The sequence below is a fragment of the Pyxicephalus adspersus genome, chromosome 4, assembly GCF_032062135.1.
Source record: "Pyxicephalus adspersus chromosome 4, UCB_Pads_2.0, whole genome shotgun sequence".
NCBI lineage: Eukaryota > Metazoa > Chordata > Amphibia > Anura > Pyxicephalidae > Pyxicephalus > Pyxicephalus adspersus.
The window spans coordinates 147,369,897-147,394,689 of record NC_092861.1 but is presented as its reverse complement, the minus strand read 5'-3'; the positions used below and the strand labels follow the sequence as shown (position 1 = coordinate 147,394,689).

Genomic DNA, 24,793 nt, shown 5'->3' with positions numbered 1-24,793 from the left:
GTCCCAGATCTCATCCAGGACACTATCTGCATGGAGTTTGTAGGTTCACCCTGTATTTGCATGGAGGTTTTCTCCCACATTCTAAAAACATGCAGTTGGGTTAATTGGCTTCCCCCAAAATTGACCTTGGACTGTACTAATGACATATGACTATGGTAGGGACATTAGATTGTGAGCTCCTTTGAGGGACAGCTAGTGACATGACTATAGACTTTGCACTGAGCTACGTAATATGTCGACGCTATATAAATTCTGCGTTATAATATTAATAAAATCATCACGTATGCTAAGATATAAAAATCGATTTGTGCAGATTTTGTTGTCAAACAGGTGACTAATTGATTTTTCTTATTTGTCTTTAATAATGCAAGTTTAGCCCCTGACATGCCCCCTTGAGTGAACATGCCCCACCCCCTAGGAGCGCATTCCAAGTTTCTAATAGAACTTGCCCCACCTCCTAGGAGCACATCTAGTTTCCCTAATAGTTTATGCCCTGCCCCTGCCTTCCTTATTCCTCACAAAGCCAGTAGGTGGCGACAAAGCAGCTGCAGCCTGTACATTGGTGCTGCAGAAATATGCAGGTGCAAAGTGTGTGTCTGCACAAGAGCCCTTCACAGCCAACAAGGGGCCCCCACAGGGACCCCGAGTAAGTTCAGTAAGGGAACACTATCTGCACAGGGGCTCACTGGATGTCTACACTAGGGAGGTTTTTACAATGAAGTAACATGTTATATACATATCTATTCTTATGAGAAGATGTGCTGTACTGGTTGATATGCTGACAGGTTCTCTTTATTATATCAGGAACATAAGGTCGGTCATTGGGCTGTAGTCATGCAGGGGATGGATGTAATTACCAATAATTGGAAGCACTGAGCTGCTGAACAAAGCCGGCGTTGTATCTCCCTGTATAGGAGCCTTGTTCTTTGTATTGGGTTATGGCTGACCTCCTTCTTCTTCTGCAGACCCCTCCCGAGGACCATGCCATTGTTCTTACGTTCCCCTGGTCTGGTCTCCTCCTCCTTTACCACCTGGAGTGATCTGCGATTGGGAAATTCGTCCAATCACACCCAGCCGTACTGTTACAGTGGTCACACGGGAAGCACGGTACTGCAAGGAGTCACGTTTGGTGGAATCCCTACCGTTCTGGTGTTGGATGTGGCCTGCTTTGTGGTAAGTGATCTTCGTTGTGATTTGATGTTTCATTTTTTTGGGCCTAGACTGAGATGTTGTCACCAGTCTGCTGCAGACACCAGGAAATATTTTCTCAGTCTCCTTGTGTCATGATCAGACTGCAACATTGTAACTTTGTAGCAGGTCACATGATGAGAGAGAGTGCAGCAAGGGTCAGCCAGAGGTGAACACAGCCAAGCATCAGGGATTTGCAAAAACTGATAACTCGGTCCAGGATGATGCCTGAACAGATATGGCACGGTTTGTGATCCCTATAATATTTGCATATTTAACACTTAGCAGCTATGCACCTATAGAGGCCCATGCAGGTATAGTGACCCCAACCCTCTTATACTCATCCAAGCTCCTTCCAGCTCACAACCCTACTCAGGGCTTCCTGGCATAGAGAAGCATGTGACCTCCTTCGCTGTGATGGGGTGCTGCGGTATCACCTGACCAGGTAAGTGACATCCCTGGTCACTGACCTCATTGGTTACAATGCTGGGTGCACTGTAGATGGGTGCAAGGAGGGCAAGTTAAATATTATGGGGTCACTGAGACACTTTGCTGGGCATAGAATAAGTGGCAGGTTCCCCTTTATAAAATCACAGCCTGCAGAGTGCTTTGAGTTTTATTTCCGCACTGATTCTGTACCTCTGGCCTCCCAGACACCTGTGAATAATTAACTAAATAATCCAAAAATTCCTAAATCCATCCACCTAAACATAATGGACAGACTTCTTTGTTTTAGATAAACCCATCAGAGTTCTGTTTCATCCAATCAGCAAACATATCGAAACCCACAATTTCAAACATATTACAAACACACAATTGTAATATATTACAGGTTACCAGTCCTTGGATGTGGCGACTGCATTCCTTTTCCTATTTACACTTTTTTGTTTTGTTACATGGTAAGTCAGGTTAAAAAAATACATAGGTCCATCAGGTTCAACCTCTAGGGAAATAAACATATCCCAGATATAAATCCCTATGGACATAGTTGGTCCAGAGGAAAGCAAAAAAGAAAAAACCCCGGGTACAGTTTGCTCCAACAAAGGAAAAAAATTCCTTCCTGATTCCATTAGGCAATCGGATGCTCCCTGGATCAGCATTCTCTGTTATCTTTATTTTAAAGCTTTAATCCCCAGTTATATTCTGTGCTTCTAGAAATCATCCAGCTTTTTCTTATAACAATCTATAGAACTTGCTGAAACTACTTCCTGAGGGAGCCGATTCCACATTTTCACACCTTACAGTGAAGAATCCCTTCCTTATCTGGAGATTAAACATCTTTTCCTCCAGATGCAAAGAGCGCCCCCTTGTGCTTTGTAATGACCTTACAGTGAATATTTGGGAAGAGAGTTCTCTATGCGGACCATTTATATATTTATACACAGGTGATCTTATCTCCAATAACAAACTTCCTGTCCTAGGGTGACAACGCTTGCTGTATCACACTTGTGGAGAAGCGGTATTGTCACCCGAGGACAGAACCTGTGTTACGACTACGGAATGGCACACAGTTTCTTTCTCTCCATTACAAAAGTTGTTCTGTGGTTCAGAAGTTGTAATTTGAGCAAGACTTGGCACAGCTCATATTTTCACATGCTCAAAATGAACAAATACATTTCAGTATGACTCCCCTCTGATTCCTGATTATTTTAAAGAGATTCACACTCACTCCTCAGCTGTAATCATGTTCAATGATTGGATGATCCGGTGTTATTGGGTCATTCCTAGTGTGAGATTCTAAATGATTGGAAAAGTTTTCTGATAACAAATAGCCAATGCTTCCTGTATATTTCTGTGTTTCAGCTCCTACTGGTCCTCTTCTCCATTATCCGTAAGAAGTTCTGGGACTATGGCCGTGTGGCCCTTGTTTATGATGCAGACAGGTACGTTTGTTGCTTTATATGGATCTGCTGATAAAAAAGTGAATCCGATATGCACTGAAAAATTCCCTGGTGGAGAATATTCCAGCTCTATGTGTTTCAATGGCATTAATCTATTCTCCACTAGGGAATCTTTGATGATTGTCAAATTCACTTCTTTAATATTAAACCCCCATGGAGTATAATGCTTTTAGGTCATTGGGCCCTGATTTAATAAAGCTCCCCACAGCTGGAGATGATACACTTTCATCAGTGAACCTGGGTGATCTGGCAAACCTGGATCAGATCTGGCCCAGGATTTAAAACATCTGGAGCAAATGACTTTGATAAAAATCCATTCCAGGTTTGCTGGATCACCCAGCTTTACTGATGAAAGTGTATCCTGCCAAGCCTTGGAGAGCTCTAAAAAATCAGGCCCGTTATGTGTTTGTGTATATATGTGTGTGTGTGTATATATATATATATATATATAAAATGTATGTATGTAGCCGGCATCCGGCAATCTATATCTGACTGCTTTTGATCTTCCCTTATTTTTATTTATTTTTTTATTTTCATATTTAATTTTATTTAGTGTTTTTTTTTTTTTTTAGCTTTTTATGTTTTTGTTATAATAAATGAAAAAAAAAAATTAAAAGTGTATGCAGAACTTTACTTTACTCTACAATGCCTGTAATGAACTTTGGAGAGAGGGAGGGTGATGAGGATTGTGTCATGTGACACCAATAATAAAGAATCACATGACTCATCATGATTAGAAAATCCCTGCAATGCAACAACAGAATAAAGATACAAATGTATCGCTTTGAGAATGAATTCCTGAGATCATAGCCAATTCTACCATCTGACAATCTCCATTCAGCTGTATTTTAATAATAACTGTAATTGTTACGGGATGTCGGAGAATGTGTGAGCACAAATTAACCCAAACACAACCCACCGTTTGAATGTCCTGTGTGGGGTTGGCTGTATATAGGAAGCTATTATTATCTGTGCAGAATGGCAGATAAGATTATGGAGAGATAGTTTTACGGTTTCCATAACTGTAGGGAGTCTTGTGACTCCTCTTAACAGCCCCTCTATCTGCTGCCCCCTACTGTTCTCTTGCTGGATTTAGCCACAGATGTGAAAATAAAAATAACACAGATATTTAATTCCCCTAGATTGTAAGCTCTTCTGGACAGGGTTCTCTCCTCTGTCTGTCATTTGCAACCCCTATTTATTGTACAGTGCTGCATAATATGTTGGCGCTATATAAACCCTTTTTAATATTAATAATTCTGGAACATGGTGCTGCTCCTGATAACCTTGCTGCCCTAGGCAGGAAGTGCTGCAGGTACAGGTGTTTTGGAGGTGTGTGGCCCTCATTTTGACCACTGTGGAATATTTTTTTTTTGTTTGTGTCACCAGGCTCACCCTTGTTCACCCACATCACAGCCCTAGGATCGATCTTTTCACTGCAAGGAGTTTACTTGTTTTCCATGTTGCCTACCTACCTGGCTCTACCTTATTCCCCAACAGAGTCAATATACCTGAGCCTCCTATCGTGCCTTGTAAGTGTCTATTTACCTTAGCACTGGCCTTTTCCCTGGCACTGTCTACCTACCTGGATCTTTCTTAACTACCTGACAGTGTCTTTGTACCTGGGCACCGCCCTGTTTCCTTGGTGTGTCTACCTACCTGGGCCTCACCTTATGCCCACATGTTACCTCACATTCTCCTGTATAAGCCCCTCTTCTTTAGCTATCAGCATTACGTACTGACTTTGACCATCACCAAAAGACCGGCATCTACCTCTACCCAACTTCCAGCCAGCCAAAACTTTGCATGTCCAATGCAATCCTTACCATGTGGCCCATAGGGGGACCCGGAAAACAATCCCATCAGGGACCATATGATAAATACAGACCCTAGTGGGAAAGCTATAGAACCCCTGCCTGGTTTTTATGGCTGTGTGTCCCCACTAGGGAGATTCATCTTCTAATTATTTGTCCTAGGACTGAAGATGAAGGTTTTTTTTTTAATTGTCGTTGCAATAAGGGGAACATTTCTAGCTAGGACAACTGTCTGAGATAATTTCCATGTGCTGCAGAGATGTCCTTTTATTTCCTTTTGTTTCTAGGGGCAAGAAGTAAAGTGGAAATAGATGAAAAATACCTTATGGGTTTCAAACCTTTCCTACTGTATTTAATCCCATATTAATAATCATGCTTTTGCTTTAGACAACTTTTTATACAATAAACCTACCCGGCTTCCCAGTTTAATCATTTCACCCTGAATAAGTATATAAATGGTCCATATAGAGAACTCTCTTCCCCATTATTCACTGTGAGGTCATTACAAAGCACAAGGGGGCGCTCTTTGCGTCTTGAGGAAAAGAAGTTTAATCTCCGGATAAGGAAGGGATTCTTCACTGTAAGAGCTGTGATAATATAGAATCGGCTTCCTCAGGAAGTAGTTTCAGCAAGTTCTATAGTTTGCTTTAAGAAAAAGCTGGATGATTTCTAGAAGCACAGAATATAACTGGGGATTAAAGCTTTAAAGTAAAGATAACTGAGACTGCTGTTCCAGGGAACAACGGATTGCCTCATGGAATCAGGAAGGAACTTTTTCCCCTATTGTAGCAAATAGCACCAGGGTTTTTGTTTGCCTTCCTCTGGACCAACTATATCTTAAAGGGTTTTATATCTGGGATATGTTTATTTCCCTGGTGGTTGAACTTGATGGATTTTTTTTTTCAACCTAACTATGTAATTATGGATGATGATCTTACAGAAGTGGCACATTTACTAAACCTAAGAATTTGTTTTTCTGCTCTCCATACAGTTCCTATGAAGCCATTTCCACAACCGTAAATGAAGAATTGGAAAGGGACAAGGTAGGTAACGTTGCCCAATCCTCCAACAAACTCTGTGCATAAATATTACAATTTACCTAGAAAGTAACCTGATCACTTTAATAAAAGTAGGTGGCTTGTATGTCTAGAAAGGATCTGGAGGTGATGGATAGTTTTAGCAGGTTTAGGTTAGGCCACAGACCAGCCTTCTCATATTGGAGCTGAAGGCTGCATTGAAAACTTCCACAAAGCCACTTCTAGCATTGAAAATGCTTCCTAGACAATGGTGCTTGTTGAACTGTCCTTTGTATGAAAGTGACCCATCACATAGGTAAAACTTAAGCGCATATCTAAACAAGCATTGGAAAAGAATAAAGAAGACTAGAGGGGTTTTTCAGCATTCGGTATAGTGACAAAGAGTAATGTTGCTGTGTAATAATTGGCATACATAATGTACAATAGTAAGAATGCAATAATTTAAAGTAAATTGACCACTAAATGGCACTAGACAGAGTGTATCCTATTATTAGGTTATTAAGTCATTGCTACGCCCAAAAAGTCCATAGGTAAACATCCAAATATAGGGATTGCAGCCTTTATTTATAGATTTAACCCAACGCGTTTTGCCAGAGAGCTTGGCTTCCTCAGGGGTAAGTAAGGGCTTGCAAAGTGTAAGGTAAAGGATAAAGAAGAGTAATACAATGGACGTGATTTTTAAAAGCTCTCCAAAAGCTGGGGAGAATACACTTTCTTCAGTGAAGCTGAAGTGGAGATCCAGCAAACCTGGAATGGATCTGGTCCAGGACTGAAAACATTTGTTAACAAGTAGCAAATGACTTTTAGGAAAACCATTCCAGGTTTGCTGGAAGAGCCAGCTTCACTGATGAAAGTGTATCCTCTCCGGAGCTTTATTAAATAAGGCCCAGTGTATCAAGTATTGAAATATATACATGAAGTATTGAAATATAACTACCTGTGGTAGTTGTAGATTTACAGGAGGACCCAGTGTGAGCTGCAGGGAAAGCAGAAGTTCCACACCTCCGAAAGTTTTGGTTCCCCTGCAGACTTTGAAGAATAGGAGGGCATTTATACTAAACAAAATGGGCGAGGTAAGTATTTTGTTTTCTCTTTGTTTGCCATGACTTTACTTGATACTTTTTACTGATATGACAGGGTCTCTTTAATGAAAGGTTGTGCCAGCCGCAGATTGGTGGGTACACAGGTGTGTCTCTGCCCATTGTTCTTTATGATGTTTCAGTCTCTCTTTTTGATGTATTTCCTGTTTTTATTTCCCTTCACTTTTCATACCGATGGGGTTCCGTGCTGTTTTTCAGGGCTTCTGTTCCTGGATATCGGCGCCGTTCTACATGCGGTAAGTTAAAGAGCAAATAGAGCAAATCAATAAATTGGCAATGGGTTCAAGCTTGAACTGTAGCTGTGCTAAAGTATGTAAAGTTTAATAAATTCACCCTAAAGCCCAACTCCTGGTTTCAGGTTCTGCACCCTCTTTCCCTAAAGAACCCTCCGGCACCCAAAAAGCAAAAAACTTTATATTTGCCTCCTTTATTTTTTCCCTTGTCCACCTGGTGATTGGCAAATCATAAATGCTGCAGAGTGGGTGGTAGGTAAACTTTATGAGACTGTGTAGTGATCCTGCATGACAGATGGCTAATTGATGAAGTGGGACCCCGGTTCTAGATTTTCACCTGAAATGATCACCTATCATACTCTCCAGTGACATAAATCCAGAGCCTGCACAGAGCTTTGGGTAAAAATGCCACAAAATACAGAATTGTTTCCTTTCAGTGTGTTTGAAGCCTTCAGAACTAATTCCCTTCCTCCCATCACAGCGATGAAGACATCTACGAGCGTTGCGGTGAAGACGCCTGTCACTACTTGTCTTTCCAACGTCACATTATATGTTTCCTGGTTGTCGGCAATCTCCTCTCCATGCTGGCCATATTCCCGGTCAATCTCTCTGGTACTTTGCTTGGTAAGTGCAATCTGTGTGTGCTTTGCCTCATCTGTGGCTTCAATAAAACGTCCTCAATGCTTCATAAATTTTATATTACAGCTGTGTATTTCCAAATCTTGAGGACTGCATACAGGCATTTTTATGAAAACACATTTTCTGACAGATTGTATAATGTAATTTACTACATGTACTGGTGTTGGTTATATTTACTTATTATATTATTGTATATATTCAAATATAAACGAAAGTTCCTAATTTTACCTGAAAAACATGAAAACTACAGCAACTCAAGTATAAGCCTGGGGCACAAAATGGAGCTGTTATTGCTAACATTTAAAACTGTAATGATCAGAAATTCCAATAAAATTGTTAAAATTAAATACATCCAATGGGTGTTATTTTTAACATGTTTAAGGGGAGGCGATTAAAAAATGACTTGCTCTCAATCTGTAAATCTGTATACCTGTTTTCCCCCTTTATACAGATTAAGGTATTTTGTACTGTTTAGTTGATTACAACCAGTCACTTGCTCCTGAAATCATTTGTGCATTATTGCTGACCACCAATAGATGGTACCATGCCCTTGTGAAAAGAGTGTAACAAACTAATCATGTCTCGTACAGAAAGAGTTTGTAATGCACTTTGTGGTGACACAGTGCCATCTAGTGGTGTGACCTGAATATAAATCAAGATTATTTTCTGATATCATTTCCAGGTAAAAAAAACTCAGTTTATACTTGAGTATAAGAGATACTAAAATTGTGTGTGGATCCTGGTCCTGGAAGAACTAGTTAGACAATCCTGATTTATATTCATCTAAAATGTTTATTTTATATGATTTAATGTATGATTATTTAAATAATGAATGCAAATAAAAAACATTAGTTTAATTTTATTAAATCTGACATTCACCCTATTTAGCTTTTTCTTTACGTATTTGTGATGTTGGTGTTCTGCTCTTTCTTCTTCTATGTAACAGATGCCGATCCTCTAAGCTTTGGAAGGACAACAATTGCTAATCTACAGCATGAGTGAGTGTTGGTGCAGCTCCTCTTGTGGAGTAATCTCAGCCTTGGTCCATAAATGTGTTTGATGTGTTTCTATAGCTCAGCTTTGTGTTTTTCATAAATTACTAATCCCTTGCTGTGTGTAGAGACAGCCTGCTGTGGCTTCATACGGTCATCGGAGTGATTTTCCTCATCATCATAGTCTTCCTCATGAGACATCACACATCTGCCATCAAGTACAAGGATGAAGATACGGTATGTGCAGTATTGGTGATGGAAGAATTTTTGTAAGCTGTAGTCAGGTGCTGCTCCCTGTATTGTGACCCAACTTTTTAGTAACCACCCAAAAACAGCCGGGTGGTTAGTGAAAAGTGCGGAGTGGTGCGCCCAGCTAAAAGGAGCCGGGAGAACACTGCTGTATGCATGCTTGAAAATAGCCATGCTGATCTGTACATGTAATAAAAGAATAGCTACTATTGTATTGCCACTGATGATCCCTGTAGACAAAAGTGTTTTAGTATAGTGTATAAGAGGGAGTTTCCTCTCGCTTTCAGGAGATCTCCAGACAAAGTTAAATCTCCCTGATAGGGACACTGTCAGCATTTAAAACATGACAGTGTTTAAAACTTTTCTTTATTCAAAGCTAAATGATGTATAGGTTCTGGAGCATTGGATCCCCTGGTTATAGTTTCAGAGCATTGAATCCCTTGGGTGGAGGTTTCAGAGCACTGGATTCCCTGGGTAGAAGTCCGCAGCACTGGATCCCCCTGGGTAGAGGTTCCGCAGCACTGGATCCCCCTGGGTAGAGGTTCCGCAGCACTGGATCCCCCTGGGTAGAGGTTCCGCAGCACTGGATCCCCCTGGGTAGAGGTTGTGCAGGACTGGATCCCCCTGGGTAGAGGTTGTGCAGGACTGGATCCCCCTGGGTAGAGGTTGTGCAGCACTGGATCCCCTGGGTAGAGGTTCCAGAGCACTGGATCCCCTGGGTAGAGGTTGCGCAGCACTGGATCCACCTGGGTAGAGGTTGTGCAACACTGGATCCACCTGGGTAGAGGTTGTGGAGCACTGGATCCCCTGGCACTGGATCCCTGGGTAGAGGTTCCACAGAACTGAATCCCTGGATAATGTTTAAACACCTTATGGAAAGTGTCTTCTGGTACAAAGACTCAAAAATGACCCTGGGGGGGTCACTGAATTGCGTTGCATCATGGTATCAGGTTTAGAACAGCCTTTCACAAACCGGTTTCCTTGTAGATTATGCTAGGGCTTCCTTGAGCAATAAGCAAGTAACCATTACTATCATATCTTCTTATTATTCATTGTTTTCACTGAAATGAGCAACAGCTGTCATTATTGCCTTTTTGCATTTTTTTGACTAAATTTTTCTTTTTCTGCACAGGTGAAACAGACTCTGTTTGTCACAGGACTGCCACGTAATGCCAGAAGAGACTCTATCAGGAGACACTTTATGTATGTGGATGGGGTCTATGTGTATTGGGCATCCCAGAGATTGCAACCCTCATTGCCTTGTTTCCCTACTCACAACTGATTCTTTTCATAATTCAACCCTTTTTAAACAAAATCCACATGTTTGTATCAAAAATTACACAGCTTAAACATTTTTTACCCGAATCCAATGGAAAATGTTTAGATTTTGATTTTGAATTGGGTGAAAACTTTGAATTGGGTGAAAAATTATAATAGATCATTTAGTTTGGTGCCTAATTACTTCCTTTCTCCTTCTTCTAATTTTTAGGGTTTTTCCCTAATTTTTTAATGTTGCTTTTAAAAATGCACAGATAAAAATGCTTTGCCAATGCATTGTACTAGAATCATTAGTTTGTGCCATTTTAAACTGAACAAATTAAAATAGAAATGTATACATTTAAAATAGAATTTAGAGAATTATAAAAATGTATTATTCTTTATGGAATATAATTTATACTTTCTATCTAACCTGTATTTAAAACAAGCACTGATTGCATAGAAAAAAAAATTAATGCAAACAATGTTAACGCTTAACTTTAATTTAATTAACCATGCCACATCCTGATATCATTGCCACAAAACCAAAAAGAATAAGGGATAGGACTTATAGGCACCTAATATACCCATTACTTCAAACATTATTTAAAAAACATTAACATTTATTTAATTTAAAAACACTGTACATAGCCATATAACTTGCAATAGTCTTAGTACATAGTGGGTTCTACGCGTTTCATAGACTAGAATCCACTTCTTCAGGAACCACTGAGCACCTACATTTACATAAAGATTAATTAACATATGAAATAACATTTATTACAATTAAACATATACATTAAATTTACACATCTTATAATGAATTTTATCCCTGTGAGTGTGGACAGGAGTAAGTAAGAATTCGTAAATTTCATGTATATTTTTGATTGTAATGTTTTTTTCCATATGTTAATTAAGCTTTGTGTAAATTTAGGTGCTCAAAGTGGTTCCTAAAGAAGCGAGTTGAAGTCCCACTATGTACTGAGACTAGTGCAAGTTATATGCCTATGTACAATGTTTTTTACTAAATGTTAATTTTTTTTTTTGAATAATTGTTTGAACTAATGGGTATATTTAGTCTTCTCCTTTTATTCTTTTTGGTTTTGTGGAAAGAAAATCAATTTGTTTTTAGTTTTGTTGCATATGTAATGCATAAAAAATCATTAGCAGGACAAAGTCAATAAAGGAAAGCCTTGAAAAAAAATACTTATTACTTTATCTAATGCAATAACAAAGCTGTTAAATAATAAACAGCACATGGCTAAGATCTGAACTAGTTAATACATTTGTTATCAATATTTCTTTATTAAAAGGTGTTTTGTAAAGATAAAGAAAGGAAAGACAAACAAAACTGTTCAATACAGGAGGGAGATAAGACAAAGGGTAAAGCGGTTATATCAGGAAAGCTCATAAGTTGTATAGAGATTTAAGTCGGTATTAGTGAACCTTTATACGCAATTCCAATAGAAATACAAATAGTTTATAACAGCTGCAAAAAATGTGAGTGAGATCAATATTGGAGTAAAGGTAAATTTCTGCATAATGCTACATACTCACACTAGATATGTTACTCTAAACAAATATTTGTGATAGTCTTGGTGAAAATCTTGTGTACAGCGTTCCCCTGACTTTGGGACAAGCTTTGTGATTTCCTATGCAGGAGAACACTTTGGGGTGCCACCTGTTCCCCCCGCCCTTTATAGACATGAAAAGCTTTTAATAATTCTTCTGTCACTGTAAATGATCACAAAAGATTATTTCCAGGGACATAACGTTGATGTGTGTCCATAGCTTTGGATTTTGACATAGAGGGAAAGAAGGGAAGGGCAATTAAAGAAATAAAAAGTGAAGGTATTTAATAACTGGTCAGAACTCTCCTATTTCATAAAGGTTGGCATATTAGAGAGAACAACCTAGATGTTGTAGTCAAAATACTGGCATGAGATTTATTTGTGCATTGTTCTTTAGCAGTCTTCTCTCCAGGGAGCTCTGGGATCGGAGATAACCTCTTTGATTCCTGGAAGTAATGCATCGTCCACTTAGGTCATATTTAGCTGCTAGTAGAAGATAAGAAATAATAGTTTTATATTGCTTATGAAATAGGTCAGTGCCATTGTGTAATAGAGCTAATTCCACTGTATGAAAAATGGGAATGCCACTTAGCTCGGAGATAAAGCAGAATATTTTATTCCAATATGATCTGATGGATGTGCATTACACATTACATATATCTGGGTTCCTGTGTAATCCTTTCACTATCTTCATTAAGTTAGGATAGGTTGGAGAGAGGAAGTAAGGTACCATTTTAGTGTTCTCCCCAGCCCCTGGGTGCACCACCCGGAACTTTTCAGTAACCACCAGTCTGTTTTTGGGTGGTTACTGATGAGTTGGGTCACAATACAGGGGCTGCCACCCACCTACAGCTTATCCCACCCAACTTAAAATAATTATTGGGTTAAACACTGCATTAGGTGAGAATATTTTTTCCCAGTGATTAGTATATTGGAAAACTTGGTTAGTAATTATTAGTGAAGTTGATGATTTTGCAAATTGTGGTCACATTGTAGTAGTATTGACAGTTATAGACATTACTGTAATTTTTTAATCCAATTTGGTGAATAAAATTAAAGCATAATAAATACATTCATATTATATGTAGAAGTAAATGTTTCTCTCTTTTAGTGAGGCTTATCCCACCTGTCGAGTGATGGAAGTCCAGTTGTGCTACAATGTCTCCAAACTAATCTGGATAAACAGAGAGAGGTAATGTATGTGAGATATGTTTTATTAATCCCTACTCATCGTATTGCCTTTTTTCCTCATCTGCTTCTTATGCCTATTAAGACGTATTGAAACCTTCTGCATTTCCAGCTCAGTCCACACAGTTTGTCTAGTATATGCAGTTTGTAAAAAACTGAAGTATCTAAGAAGCATGTAAATTAAAGTGCTGTAATTATATCGAACACTTCTGGTTGCGGAGCAGCTTGGAGCCTGATGGTGCAAGTAGTACAAATATACATAAAACAGATTTACTATTATTACACAGTATTTATATAGTGCCATCATATTATGCAACGCTGTACAAAGTCCATTGTCATTGGCTGTCCCTAAAAGGAGCTCACAATCTAATGTCCTTACCATAGTCTTGTCTTTAATATAGTCTAAGTTCAATTTTGGGGGGAATACAGTTAACCTAACTGCATGATTTTGGGATGTGGGAGGAAACCCATGCAAACGGGGAGAACCTGCAAACTCCATGCAGATAATGTCCTGGCTGAGATTCAAACGTGGGACCTAGCGCTGCAAAGACCAGAGTGCTAACCAATGAGCCATCCTGCTATTAGCTGGATCAAGGACATAATAAACTGTTATAGGGGAATTTAGAAAAACTGAGTCTTGGATTTTTGCTGGTGATGGACAGCATCATGTAATTTTTGCTTGTGCTTTTGCTTAGAGCTAGCAACATATAACCAGAGGCAAAATTACATTCAGCATCCACTTACCTCTGTTGAGTCTCTTTCTCTAACTATGGGACAGCAGCATCTTTCCCATTAGCAAGTGGAGAATTCCATAGAGAATGGCAGGCAGTCTCTTTAGTGATCCTGGTGTTGGCAATTTGCTGTGAGCATCAACTGTCCATGTGGCATAAGCTTTAATAGGGATCAAGTTATAGGTCAGCTCTGCAAGCTGCAAAGCCTACCGAATGGGAAAAACACTAGTTCTGATGCTGCAGGTGCATGCAGGACATCTGCAGAGAGACCACTGCATTCCAACAGGGAGCAGGAGTCCTTCTCTGCAAGAGTCAGACTTACCCAGACTGTGGCTGATTTCTAAAGAAAACAAACTGCAAGACTCTATAGACTCTATTTATAAAATAAGGAATCTGACATTCCCTCAATCACTCATTTGATGTTTCCTGTAGGAGAATCTTCCAGGTCCATGTGTTCCAATGGCAATAATTAGTTCTCCTAATTGAATGTTTGAGGGAATGTCAGATTACCTGGTTTATAAATTGAGGCCTTTAAATTGGCCTTTAAATGATTTTTTTATATATTTCATCCACAGGAGGAAAGCTGAAAAGAGTCTGTCTTATTACAATGATCTCTTCAACAAAACTGGAGAGCATGTGTTAATAAACCCAAAGCCTTGCGGGCAGTTCTGCTGCTGTGTGACCCCTGGATGTGAGCGGGTAGGTACAAAGATTTTATTATTTTCTGAATCTGGCAGGTTAGATCGAATGAAAAAATTTGATACATTGAGCATGATTTATTAAAGCTCTCCAAGGCTGGAGAAGATAGACTGTCATGGGAGATCTGGGGTGGTCCAGCAAACCTAAAATGAATCTTCTTCAGGATTTAAAGTATTTTCCAAGAAATCCATTCCAGGTTTGCTGAATCACCCAGGTTCTCCAATAAAAAGTCTATCTCCTCCATTCTTGGAGAGCTCTTTTTATTCACTAATTGTCTCTATTTTTAGCAGGTGAATATTACATAATGTGTATGGATATTTCTCCATCTAGGCATTCCACAAGATTTTGGCAATCTGTGGAAATTTGTGCCATTTACCCAAAAGTAGATTTGCAGGACCAGCTACTGACGTTTGATGAGAAAATATGGCTTTCAGTCAGAATTATAATTCATTCCAATGGAGTTCAGCAGGAATGAGATCAAGCCACCCGAGTCATCCACACCAAACTCCTCTACCATGTTGTTATGAAGCTAACTGCATTCACCGGAACTCCTTTGTCAGAAAGAGTATTCATATATTGTTAGCAATCTAGTTTACCTGTGTCATGGCTGAAACACATAATATATCTGTAAAAAGGTATTAATAGTATAAGAAATAAAAATGTAAAAATATTGAAGTGTACAAAGAGATTGTAGATTACATTGATGCACCCTGATTCCATTATTTTTGCCCTTCTAAGTACATTAGATGATCTTTGCTTTGGTTGTGTCAATGTCTAATCTGCGATCCCCTCACAGGAAGATGCTGTTGAATATTACACAAGGATGAGAGATAAGCTTTTGGAAGAGTATACAGCAACCATGGATGTCGTTCTAAATGAGCCGCTTGGCATGGCCTTCATTACATTCGCTGACAAATCTATGGCAACCTTGTAAGTATTTTTTGTATTGTGCTCAGGACCTGGGGAGAATAACACAGGCTTCAACATAGGTAAAACCGAACAATTTATTTATTGATTTTTAATACACAGTATTTATATATCACTGACATATTACGTAGTGCTTTACAAAGTCCATAGTCATGTCACTAGCTTTGCTTTAAAGGAGCGAACAATCTAACGTCCCTATCATAGTCATATGTCATTAATACAGTCCAAGGACAATTTGAGGGGAAGCCAATTAACCTAACTGCATGTTTTTGGAATCTGAGAGGAAACTGGAGTACCCAGAGAAAACCCACACAAACATGGGGAGAACCTGCAAACTCCATGTAGATTGTGTCCTGGAGAATCGAAGAATTGTGTCGCTGCAAAGGCCAGGTGATGGCATGCATGGTTGTCGATTCCAAGCTCCTACTTCCCTAATCACCCAAGGATGGCTAAAAAAAATTCTTTATGACCTGGGAAATATTGGTCCAGTTAACAAACACTTATGTTTAAAGCCCCTTTGTGGTCAAAATCTAAAATATTCCAAGCCCTCCCCACCCTTTCTAATCTACCCTCAAAATTTAAATTTTTGTTCTGGACTTGTAAAGAAATAATTTCCTGAAAAAGCTTTGCAGTTTCAATTTGAGTCTATGGAGGCAGTTGGGGTGGCAAACTTCCCTTGTATGCTGCAAATGGCATCTGAAAAACCATGCTGCAAGAGTAAGGCAGACAAATGCTTGCAAAATAGAGAAACAAACCCAATCAATATAAATATTTTTAGGGGGCAACTAAATGTGTTGAAGTTGCTTGCAAAGAAAACACATCACACAGTGACAATAGTATAAAGAAAATACCTAAGAACACATCCTGCACTATTTCTGGCTTTTACATAAAAAGCCTGCTTCTCTTATCTGGCTGCTGCAAAAATTCACAAACTGGGAGGGGTGGCCTTGCCAACTTTTGGGGTTTCACCCAACATCCCATACATAAATCCTGTTAATGAGTTGGTAGGAGAAACCACAAAAAGTGACCAAGGCAGCAAGTAGTCATCCCCATCCAACTGGGGAAATCTTGCAACGGCCGGACAGAAGTGAAGCAGTGGGCTGTCAGATAAGTATTTATATGAACGTCACTTCTGTCAGGTATCATATTTTTACAAGTGCACTGTGCTGTAAAGTTATCTTCAAGTCTATGTTCCTAGTTATATTGTATTCCGTATTCAGCAATGTGCAAGATTGCAAATGGGTTAGAGCAGTGTTTCCTAAACAGGTTTCCTCCTGAGGTTGCTGGGGGTTTCTTGAGTAATGAACAGTTTGCACCTCCCAGCTTAGTGTAAGTGACCCCAATGATCATTTTGGCTATCTGTAAGGGTGACATTCTTTCCAATGACCAGTAATGTAAGAGGAATTCTTCCCACTGACCACCACACTAATATAATGTGATCTGTGGTATTAGTAATTATAGCCGGGGTTCCCCCATGTTACCACCAAACATTGAGAAAGTCTGGGTTAGTTTGGAAATAAGGAAGAAAAAATAATTTGTTTATTTGATGCAGTGATTGTTAAGACTTTATTTTGTATCTCCAGTATCCTGAAGGATTTCAATGCCGTCAAATGTCACGGATACGAGTGTTCCACCCAACCCCAACCATCGAGTCTCAGCAGACAGCTTTCTGCCTTACGGTGGTCAGTCTCCTATGCTACCTACCCAAAGAATATCTCCTGGTATGTTGTGTTTAAAATACAGAAACTTCTGTTGTGTGCTTTGTTTATGCAGACGGTCAAATTGTTTGAACCACTAAGTGCTTGTGAGTGTTTGACCGATGGTTACAAATATTTATGCTATATTCAGAGTTGCAGTTGCCTTGGACAGTAAATATTGGGACTTCGTGGGTATTGGTTGTTTGCGGACTAGGAATCTGCTAGGAAATATTTTTTCAACCATTGCAAATGAAATTCATGTGTACAAGCCCTAACAGAAAATCTCACTGCAACAGTACCCCAGAAAGGAAATGCTTTTTTTTGGATACTGTATTGCAGCAATTCACAAACTGTGGCATGTCACATATATGTTTTGGGATAGCAGCTAATATGCTTTGGTACCTCACCTTGGCCGCTGTCAAAGCAGTTCCCATCCACAACATTCAATACTGTTGAATACACAAGCGCAAAAAAGTTATTGTAGGGAAAAAAAAACACCACCAACTATAAATGTGTTTTATTTCCTACAATTACTTTATTTGCACTTCCATCAGTCTGTGGATAGGGCCTGTCTTGATAGGTACTGATGGGTAAGTTAGGTTTTATTCCCAGGTCAGTGTTATGCTGCTTCTGCCAATAAATTGCTGTGACCATACAATGGCCAAATTGTTACTGGACACAAAGCTGCACTTCATCTATATTTTAACCAGTATAGTTAAAAACTACCAGTGTCTAATTCTTATATATATATCCTAAGAAATCTGATTTCTTTAGAGGTGTTAGAGATAGAAAGTTGTGTTCATGTGCATATGGCTAATGGCCTCCTAATAAATATACAATATAATTTAATAGACATTGTGCCATTATTTAACCTTATTTATTTTTCTTCTTGCTGTTCCTTTTTTAGGGAGAATATGTCAGTGCGTGGAGTGAGGTGGTGGGCCCGTTTCATTGGCATCAATTTTACCCTCTTCATTGTGCTGTTCTTCCTGACAACACCATCGATTATTATTACCACGATAGACAAGTTCAATGTCACAAAACCCATCTATTACCTTAACGTAAGTGGGGTTCAAAACATGGTGAATGAACTGCTGTACCTGAAAATTAATCCTCTACTGGACAGCTACCCCTGAGGAAGCCCTTACTGGGTGAAACGCGTCGGGTTTACCAGCTGTGCATGAAATACCAAGTATTGCAGGACTCGCGGTTGACATGTGTGTCCGTACTAGGCTTTATTATTGTCCAGTGCCATTTTGTCTGGCCTCTATATCGGATCAAACATCCACTCCTCCACTATGCCACAGTCCTCAGGCCATTCTGTTCAGGCAAAGCCTGGTCGGCATCACACTACATTTATGTATAATTCCTCCGTTAGTTATGTATTGTTACTTAACTGTGAATATCTTATAACAGGAAAGGGTGACTAAGGCTGATGGTATATCGAATCTGTAGAGATGAGATCAGTACAGTTAGATAAAAACGAGGGCTGTGTATGGCACAGATAAAATATCACATTTATAACCATCATTATATTTTGTTTTTTGCAGAATCCAATCATCAGCCAGTTCTTCCCCACATTGCTTCTGTGGTCGTTCTCAGCACTGCTGCCCACACTTGTGTACTATTCTACTCTCTTTGAGGCCCATTGGACCAAGTAAGATGTTCCATTTACCTGTCTTATAAAGGCCCGGGAATCAAATTTTGAAAATTGGATTTAGATGGCTGCCAACAAATTTATACCTTTTAGAGTAAACCTGTGTGCCAATCGCTACTAGGAAGAACGTTTGATTAGGAAGGATAAATAATAAGTATGGTGGCTGCTTGCTGTTCCCTACCGGAAAGGTTGGCACCAGGCGTCTCTGCTCCATCCTTAACATAGGCAGAAACTTTAACTCACCAAGCCAAATGTTCCTGTCTATGACAAAGGCCAGCTGAGACGAAAGGGTTGTCTGATCACTTTCCTGTTTGTGGCCAGCCGTCCACACACATAAGGTTGGAGGGGTCTATGCTGGGCGGAAGCCACATACTAGCAAGTTTTTGGGTAGTGGGGGGAAAATAGGAGTGCAAACACTCAAGCATAAAATCCACATGTAAATATTGCATTTCTGGAAATTGAATTTGCACTTTAGCACTGGAGGCCTAGAAAGCTACCACTACGCTACCTAGCCAATGTGATTTGAGAGTGCTTTTTAAACTAAGTTGGCACATGAAAGCCCACGCCTTCCCATATGTATCTCAGGATTTCCAGGCATGACATGAATCTACAGTTCAAAAATGTGTAGGAGACATAATGACCAAATCTGTGTTTTGTGTGAACTTCTGAATGCTTATTGTACTTAATGTATACCTATGTGTGTTACAGATCTGCAGAAAACAGAATTATGATGCACAAAGTGTTCTTTTTCCTGATATTCATGGTCCTAATTTTGCCATCACTCGGCCTCACCAGGTTAGAAATATCTGCTATGGCTTTTGTCTGTTTGTGTTGTGTCCATCTGTCTAACCGCCTTGTTTCTTACTATGCCTGCCTGCCATGTTGTCTTGTACTTTGCTCAATTGCTTGTTTTGCCCCTTTGCCCTGACTGTTCTCTTATAGTATTTATGCCTGCCAGCTCTCTGCTAGCCCGATAATAGAAAGGCAGACAGGAACACAATTAGCCACAATATTAAAGTTAAAGGTGAATAAGGAAAAAATTATTATGTGGTTACAATATACCCTGACAAGGGTGGCATTTATTAGCCAGGAAGTAACAATCACTTATTTAAGGTGATGTGTTGAAAGCAGAAAAAATGGATAAATGTTCCGACCAGAGCGACTCTGACCATGGCTAAATTTTGATGGCTGAACAATGGTTCTGATCATCTAGAAAACGGCAGGTCATGTGGAGTGCTCCCAAAATGGAATGCCTGGTACCCACTAAAAGCTGGGAAAGGACAACCAGTGAACCAATTATGGTCCCCCAATGGTCATTGATATGATGCTCAGAGGGCTTCATAGCTATAGAACACGCAGAGTGCCCAGGGTGCCCCCCAGTCTTCCAATGAACGCAACTACAGTGTGCACGTCAACTTCAGAACTGGGCCACAAAGTGAACTAAGGTGGCCTGGTTCAATAAATCAAGCAGAGTCCAGTTTTTGATCTTTACCTTGGGATGAAAAAAATGCAGGACTTAAATATTCTTCTCCTAAGATTTTAGTGTCTGGTACCACAGGGCACCTTCAAAAGTCTGGTAGAGTTCCTACTTGATGGGTCATATTGTCAGTCGCACGCTTGTCCTGCAGCCTAGCAAGTTGGGACTAAACCACCACTTACAACCTTGCAACAACAACCAGTTCACAATATAAGTACTCTGCTCTGTCTTTAGTTTGTCACTCCTTCTGCGATTCTTCAGGCCCATCTTCCTCTGATGAATGTATGTACAAAAAGTTCTGAGATTTTTCTCTGTCTGTCTGTCTACAGCTTAGATGTTTTCTTCCGATGGCTGTTTGACAAGACACTGGAAGGTCCCATCAGGCTGGAGTGAGTATTCTACCTTTCCCGTTTATTGTGTATAGCCTTCCGTAATAATAAAATACAGAATGAGGTGAGGTAGTTTTGCTCGTTTAAAGTTTGTGCAAAAAAAAAAAAATCAGGTTTTCTTGTCTTTATTTTTACATGGTGACCCTTCAATGAACACAATTCCTATCCTAAAACGCTCACACACTCTACTGTTCCTATGGAGGAGCAGCTCCACTAGTTATACAGAATACCCTGCCCTCATCTTCCTTACATAGGAGTGAGATTTCCTGTAGTCCACAAGAAACTGCTCAGGGCTGCTCCCAAACTATTCAATTGGTATATTAAAAAACCATAAGGGAGGAAATAAGTGACATTTATTATTATTATTATTATTATTTAGTAGTAGTATCAATAGTAGTAGTAGTAGTAGTAGTAGTAGTATCAATAGTAGTAGTAGAGCAGCACGGTGGCTCAGAGGTAAGTGCTTAGGCCTTTGCAGCACTAGGTCCCAGGTTTGAATCTCGGCCTGAACACTGGCATGGAGTTTGCAGGTTCCCCCCGTGTACTAGTAGTATCAGTAGTATTATTAGTATTTTTATAGTGCCAACATGTTACGCAGTGCTGTACATTAAATAGGGGTTGCAAATGACAGATACAGACAGAGACACAGGAAGAGGAGAGGACCCTGCCCAGAAGAGCTTACAATCTAAGAGGTGGGGAAGCAGCATACAATAGGAGCGGTTTATCATTAAGGTTTATTTATATATTAAAGTATATCTAAAGCCAGTGCTTTTCCTTACTTTAAATAGAATTCAGAAACTTTATCAAGTTTTTATTTTTTTCTCTTGTTGGGGAGATTCCTTCTCTGTATTTAGTGGGAAATTTAATAGCTGTTAATTATTTTTGCATGTCAGGTGTGTGTTCCTTCCTGACCAGGGGGCTTTCTTCGTCAACTACGTAATTGCCTCGGCCTTTATCGGGAATGGGCTGGAGCTAATGCGTCTTCCGGGGCTGATTCTGTACACCGTCCGCATGATTATGGCCAAATCTGCTGCAGAAAGGCGAAACATCAAACAGGTAAATGGAAAAGACAAAATAAAAGGCTCAAAGGTGAAAAATATTGGGCAGCATTTGTTAATTTAAATATACTCCCAAAGAAATCTCCAAAACCCTTTCATTGCCAAATGACGTGTATCAAAAGTTTGACATTAAAAGGGATAAAACAAACCACCATGTGCTTGGTTTAAAATGTATTTGAAGGCTCTGTATTGGGACGTGGGGCAGCTAGAAAGCCACCCAACCAATTTTTATGTATGGCAGAACTGGGGGGCACCTTGGCGACCCTTCTCATCTTTTGACCTCCCTTTGGACAGCCTGGGACCAGAACAATAATGCTCAGGATAACTGCCAGGGAGCGCCAAGAAGAGATCACATACCCGTCCATTCTGTATGTAATGCACCTGGAAGCACTCTGCTCTAAGCACCTTCACAGCTGTCAGATGACTTCAGGTTCTTTTCTGTTTGTGATCTGGTAAGGCAGCATACATAGGGAGACATTTTAGGTCTAATAAACCCCATGATGTCTCTGTAAAGAGGACCTGTCTCTTGCATAATGCTTACACGTCTAGTTACTGACACAATGGGCCTGGTTTGTTAAAGCTGTCTAAGATTGGAGAAGATTGACTATCATGGGAGAACCTGGGTGATCCAGCAAACCTGGAATGGATCTGGTTCAGAAATAAAAACTATTTCCAACTAATAGCAAATTATTTTTAGGAAATCCATTGCAGGTTTGCTTAATCTCTCAGGCTCTCCCATGACAATCAATAATAATAAATGAGGCCCAGTGTCTTCCTTTTATAAATTTTTGTTTGTGACCTCTTAGATTTGTGAGTGTGACTGATCTGTGTTTTCTCTCTTAGCACCAGGCTTATGAATTTCAGTTTGGAGCGATGTACGCTGGGATGCTTTGTGTCTTTACAGTCATCACGGCTTACAGCATCACATGCCCCATTATTATGCCGTTCGGTAAGTGACATTATTTTGCAGGGCTGAGTGAATCCCAGAAGCCATGTTATTAGCTACTTTGTAATTGTTAAAAAAAAAAAAGTTTATAAAGCACAAAAATGTAAAATGCACCTGTCCTAGCACACATATGTACAAATATGTACACCTATGACCCATACGTGTATGCAAAAGGGAGTTGGATTTCCTATTTAGCATCTCTGGAATGAGAGTTTATGTAACCTTAAGGCATTGCATTAAAAATGCTTTGGCAGCCAAAGGGTTAGTACCAAAATTGACTTTTGGAATGGTGTTTGATAGGTAAAGCTTCTATGGGATTTTGTGTATTGGGTTTTATTTTGGTTGGCAGTATTTTTACTATTTTCTTTTTATTTTTTTTTAGGTTTAATCTACATGCTGCTTAAACATCTGGTGGACCGTTACAATCTATTCTATGCGTATCTGCCCACCAAACTGGACCGGAAGATCCATTTCTCAGCTGTCAATCAATCCCTGGCTGCCCCCATATTGTGTCTCATGTGGCTGTTTTTCTTCTCACTCCTACGGATGGGTAAGTGTCCTAAATAGATTCTTCCTGTAACAAACATCTGTGTGGAGAGGCCTCTGATGGCAACGTCCACTCTCTATCCGTGTAACTCAATCAGGGTTCCTCCAGAGGTTGCTCGGGGTTCCTTGAGCAATGAGCAGTTTGTGCCTCTCAGGTCAGTTTAATGATCATTTTGGCTATCTGTAAGGGTGACATTCTTCCCACTGGCCAGCAATGTAAGAGGAATTCTTCCCACTGACCACCACACTAATATACAGTGAGCTGTATATATTAACTATAGAAGGGGGTCCCTGAAGAGCTGAAAGTTAATAAAAAGGTGGAGAAAGACTACTCTAGCTACACGGCAGCTGCCTTGCTCAGGAACAGTCGCCGCACAGAGAAGCAGAGCTGCTTCAGGGACTCCCAAGCTGGGATGTCTGCTTCCAACTGAGGTTTTTCTTGGAGGCAGCACAGGAGATATCTGCTAAGCACTAATCATATATACCCTAGATGGATAACACATGTGTGATTGCTAAAGAGCTCACGTGTTATCCACCTTGTTCATATATGAATAGTCCTTACTGTGAAGAATAAATACTTTTTATACGTTTATGGGATATTCATGACTATAGGAGCTCATTAACACTTGTCTGTCCGTTGCATTAAAGCAATCCTTTCACTTTGCACTATTTTTTTGCATTACTATGGATTTTGATGTTCTGTAATGCATTTGCATTAGGGTGCCGCTGACCGTGAATATTATTAATGAGTACTGCACACACACAACATGCATTAATGTGATAACACATGCGTTCCTGCATTGCGCAGGTATGAACGAGCCCTAAAAATCAGGCAAGGGCTCTTTCCCACTAGCAATAACACCGCATATGACAATGTCCTGCCTTTATTACCAAACAGTATTTATATAGCGCCAACATATTATGCAGTGCTGTACATTAAATAGAACCACCACACTACAGCCTAATTCACAGCTGTGCAATGGAATTCAAAAAATTCTCCATGCTCTACATTTATGTGCCATGTAGTTCATTAGACAGCTGAATAAAATTAACCGGCTGCCCTAATGCAACAGAGCCCTGCATTTTCTTTTCTTAGCAAGAAGAGCCCCTATAGGAATCACAGGAGTAGTTATTCCCCCAACTTGTATCATAGCTGTCAATGGAGGGAGGACAGAAAGGAGGGACAGAAACACACATGGCTCCTGCTGACTTTCCATGTATCAAAGGGGGTCAGAACCAACCAATCATGTGGGTGTTGTTTTTTAATGTTAGAACATTTGCATATTATCAGCCATCGAGGATTTAGAAACTTGGTACCAAGTTGTTTCCGAGAAGTAAACCTCCCTGACACTATAGACAGGTTTTTGCTTACAAAGGATTTTTTTCTTGAAGCATTTCAGAATAAAAACATACAAATTCAGCAGAATGGCGTTCATCCTATTGGTTGTCTCATCACATAATCCTCCTGAAAATGTCAGTGTAGTTCTGTTCAGGAAT

General features: G+C 39.8%; 1 protein-coding gene across 3 annotated transcripts in view; it reads left to right on the top strand.

Moving 5' to 3' along the window:
* The window catches only part of TMEM63A (transmembrane protein 63A), a 30,313-nt gene that overhangs the window by 3,847 nt on the left and 1,673 nt on the right, over window positions 1-24,793 (top strand). For all 3 annotated transcript variants that reach the window (XM_072409932.1, XM_072409933.1, XM_072409934.1), the window contains exons 2-20: window positions 966-1,173; window positions 2,992-3,071; window positions 5,895-5,946; window positions 7,239-7,276; window positions 7,755-7,897; window positions 8,859-8,910; window positions 9,033-9,141; window positions 10,286-10,356; window positions 13,093-13,173; window positions 14,476-14,599; window positions 15,396-15,529; window positions 17,110-17,247; window positions 18,131-18,284; window positions 18,774-18,880; window positions 19,589-19,675; window positions 20,687-20,746; window positions 21,640-21,802; window positions 22,648-22,753; window positions 23,133-23,300. In XM_072409932.1, coding sequence (XP_072266033.1) covers window positions 982-1,173; window positions 2,992-3,071; window positions 5,895-5,946; window positions 7,239-7,276; window positions 7,755-7,897; window positions 8,859-8,910; window positions 9,033-9,141; window positions 10,286-10,356; window positions 13,093-13,173; window positions 14,476-14,599; window positions 15,396-15,529; window positions 17,110-17,247; window positions 18,131-18,284; window positions 18,774-18,880; window positions 19,589-19,675; window positions 20,687-20,746; window positions 21,640-21,802; window positions 22,648-22,753; window positions 23,133-23,300 — 2,059 coding nt within the window. In that variant the 5' untranslated portion in view covers window positions 966-981. The remainder of the gene's footprint in view (window positions 1-965; window positions 1,174-2,991; window positions 3,072-5,894; window positions 5,947-7,238; window positions 7,277-7,754; window positions 7,898-8,858; window positions 8,911-9,032; window positions 9,142-10,285; window positions 10,357-13,092; window positions 13,174-14,475; window positions 14,600-15,395; window positions 15,530-17,109; window positions 17,248-18,130; window positions 18,285-18,773; window positions 18,881-19,588; window positions 19,676-20,686; window positions 20,747-21,639; window positions 21,803-22,647; window positions 22,754-23,132; window positions 23,301-24,793) is intronic.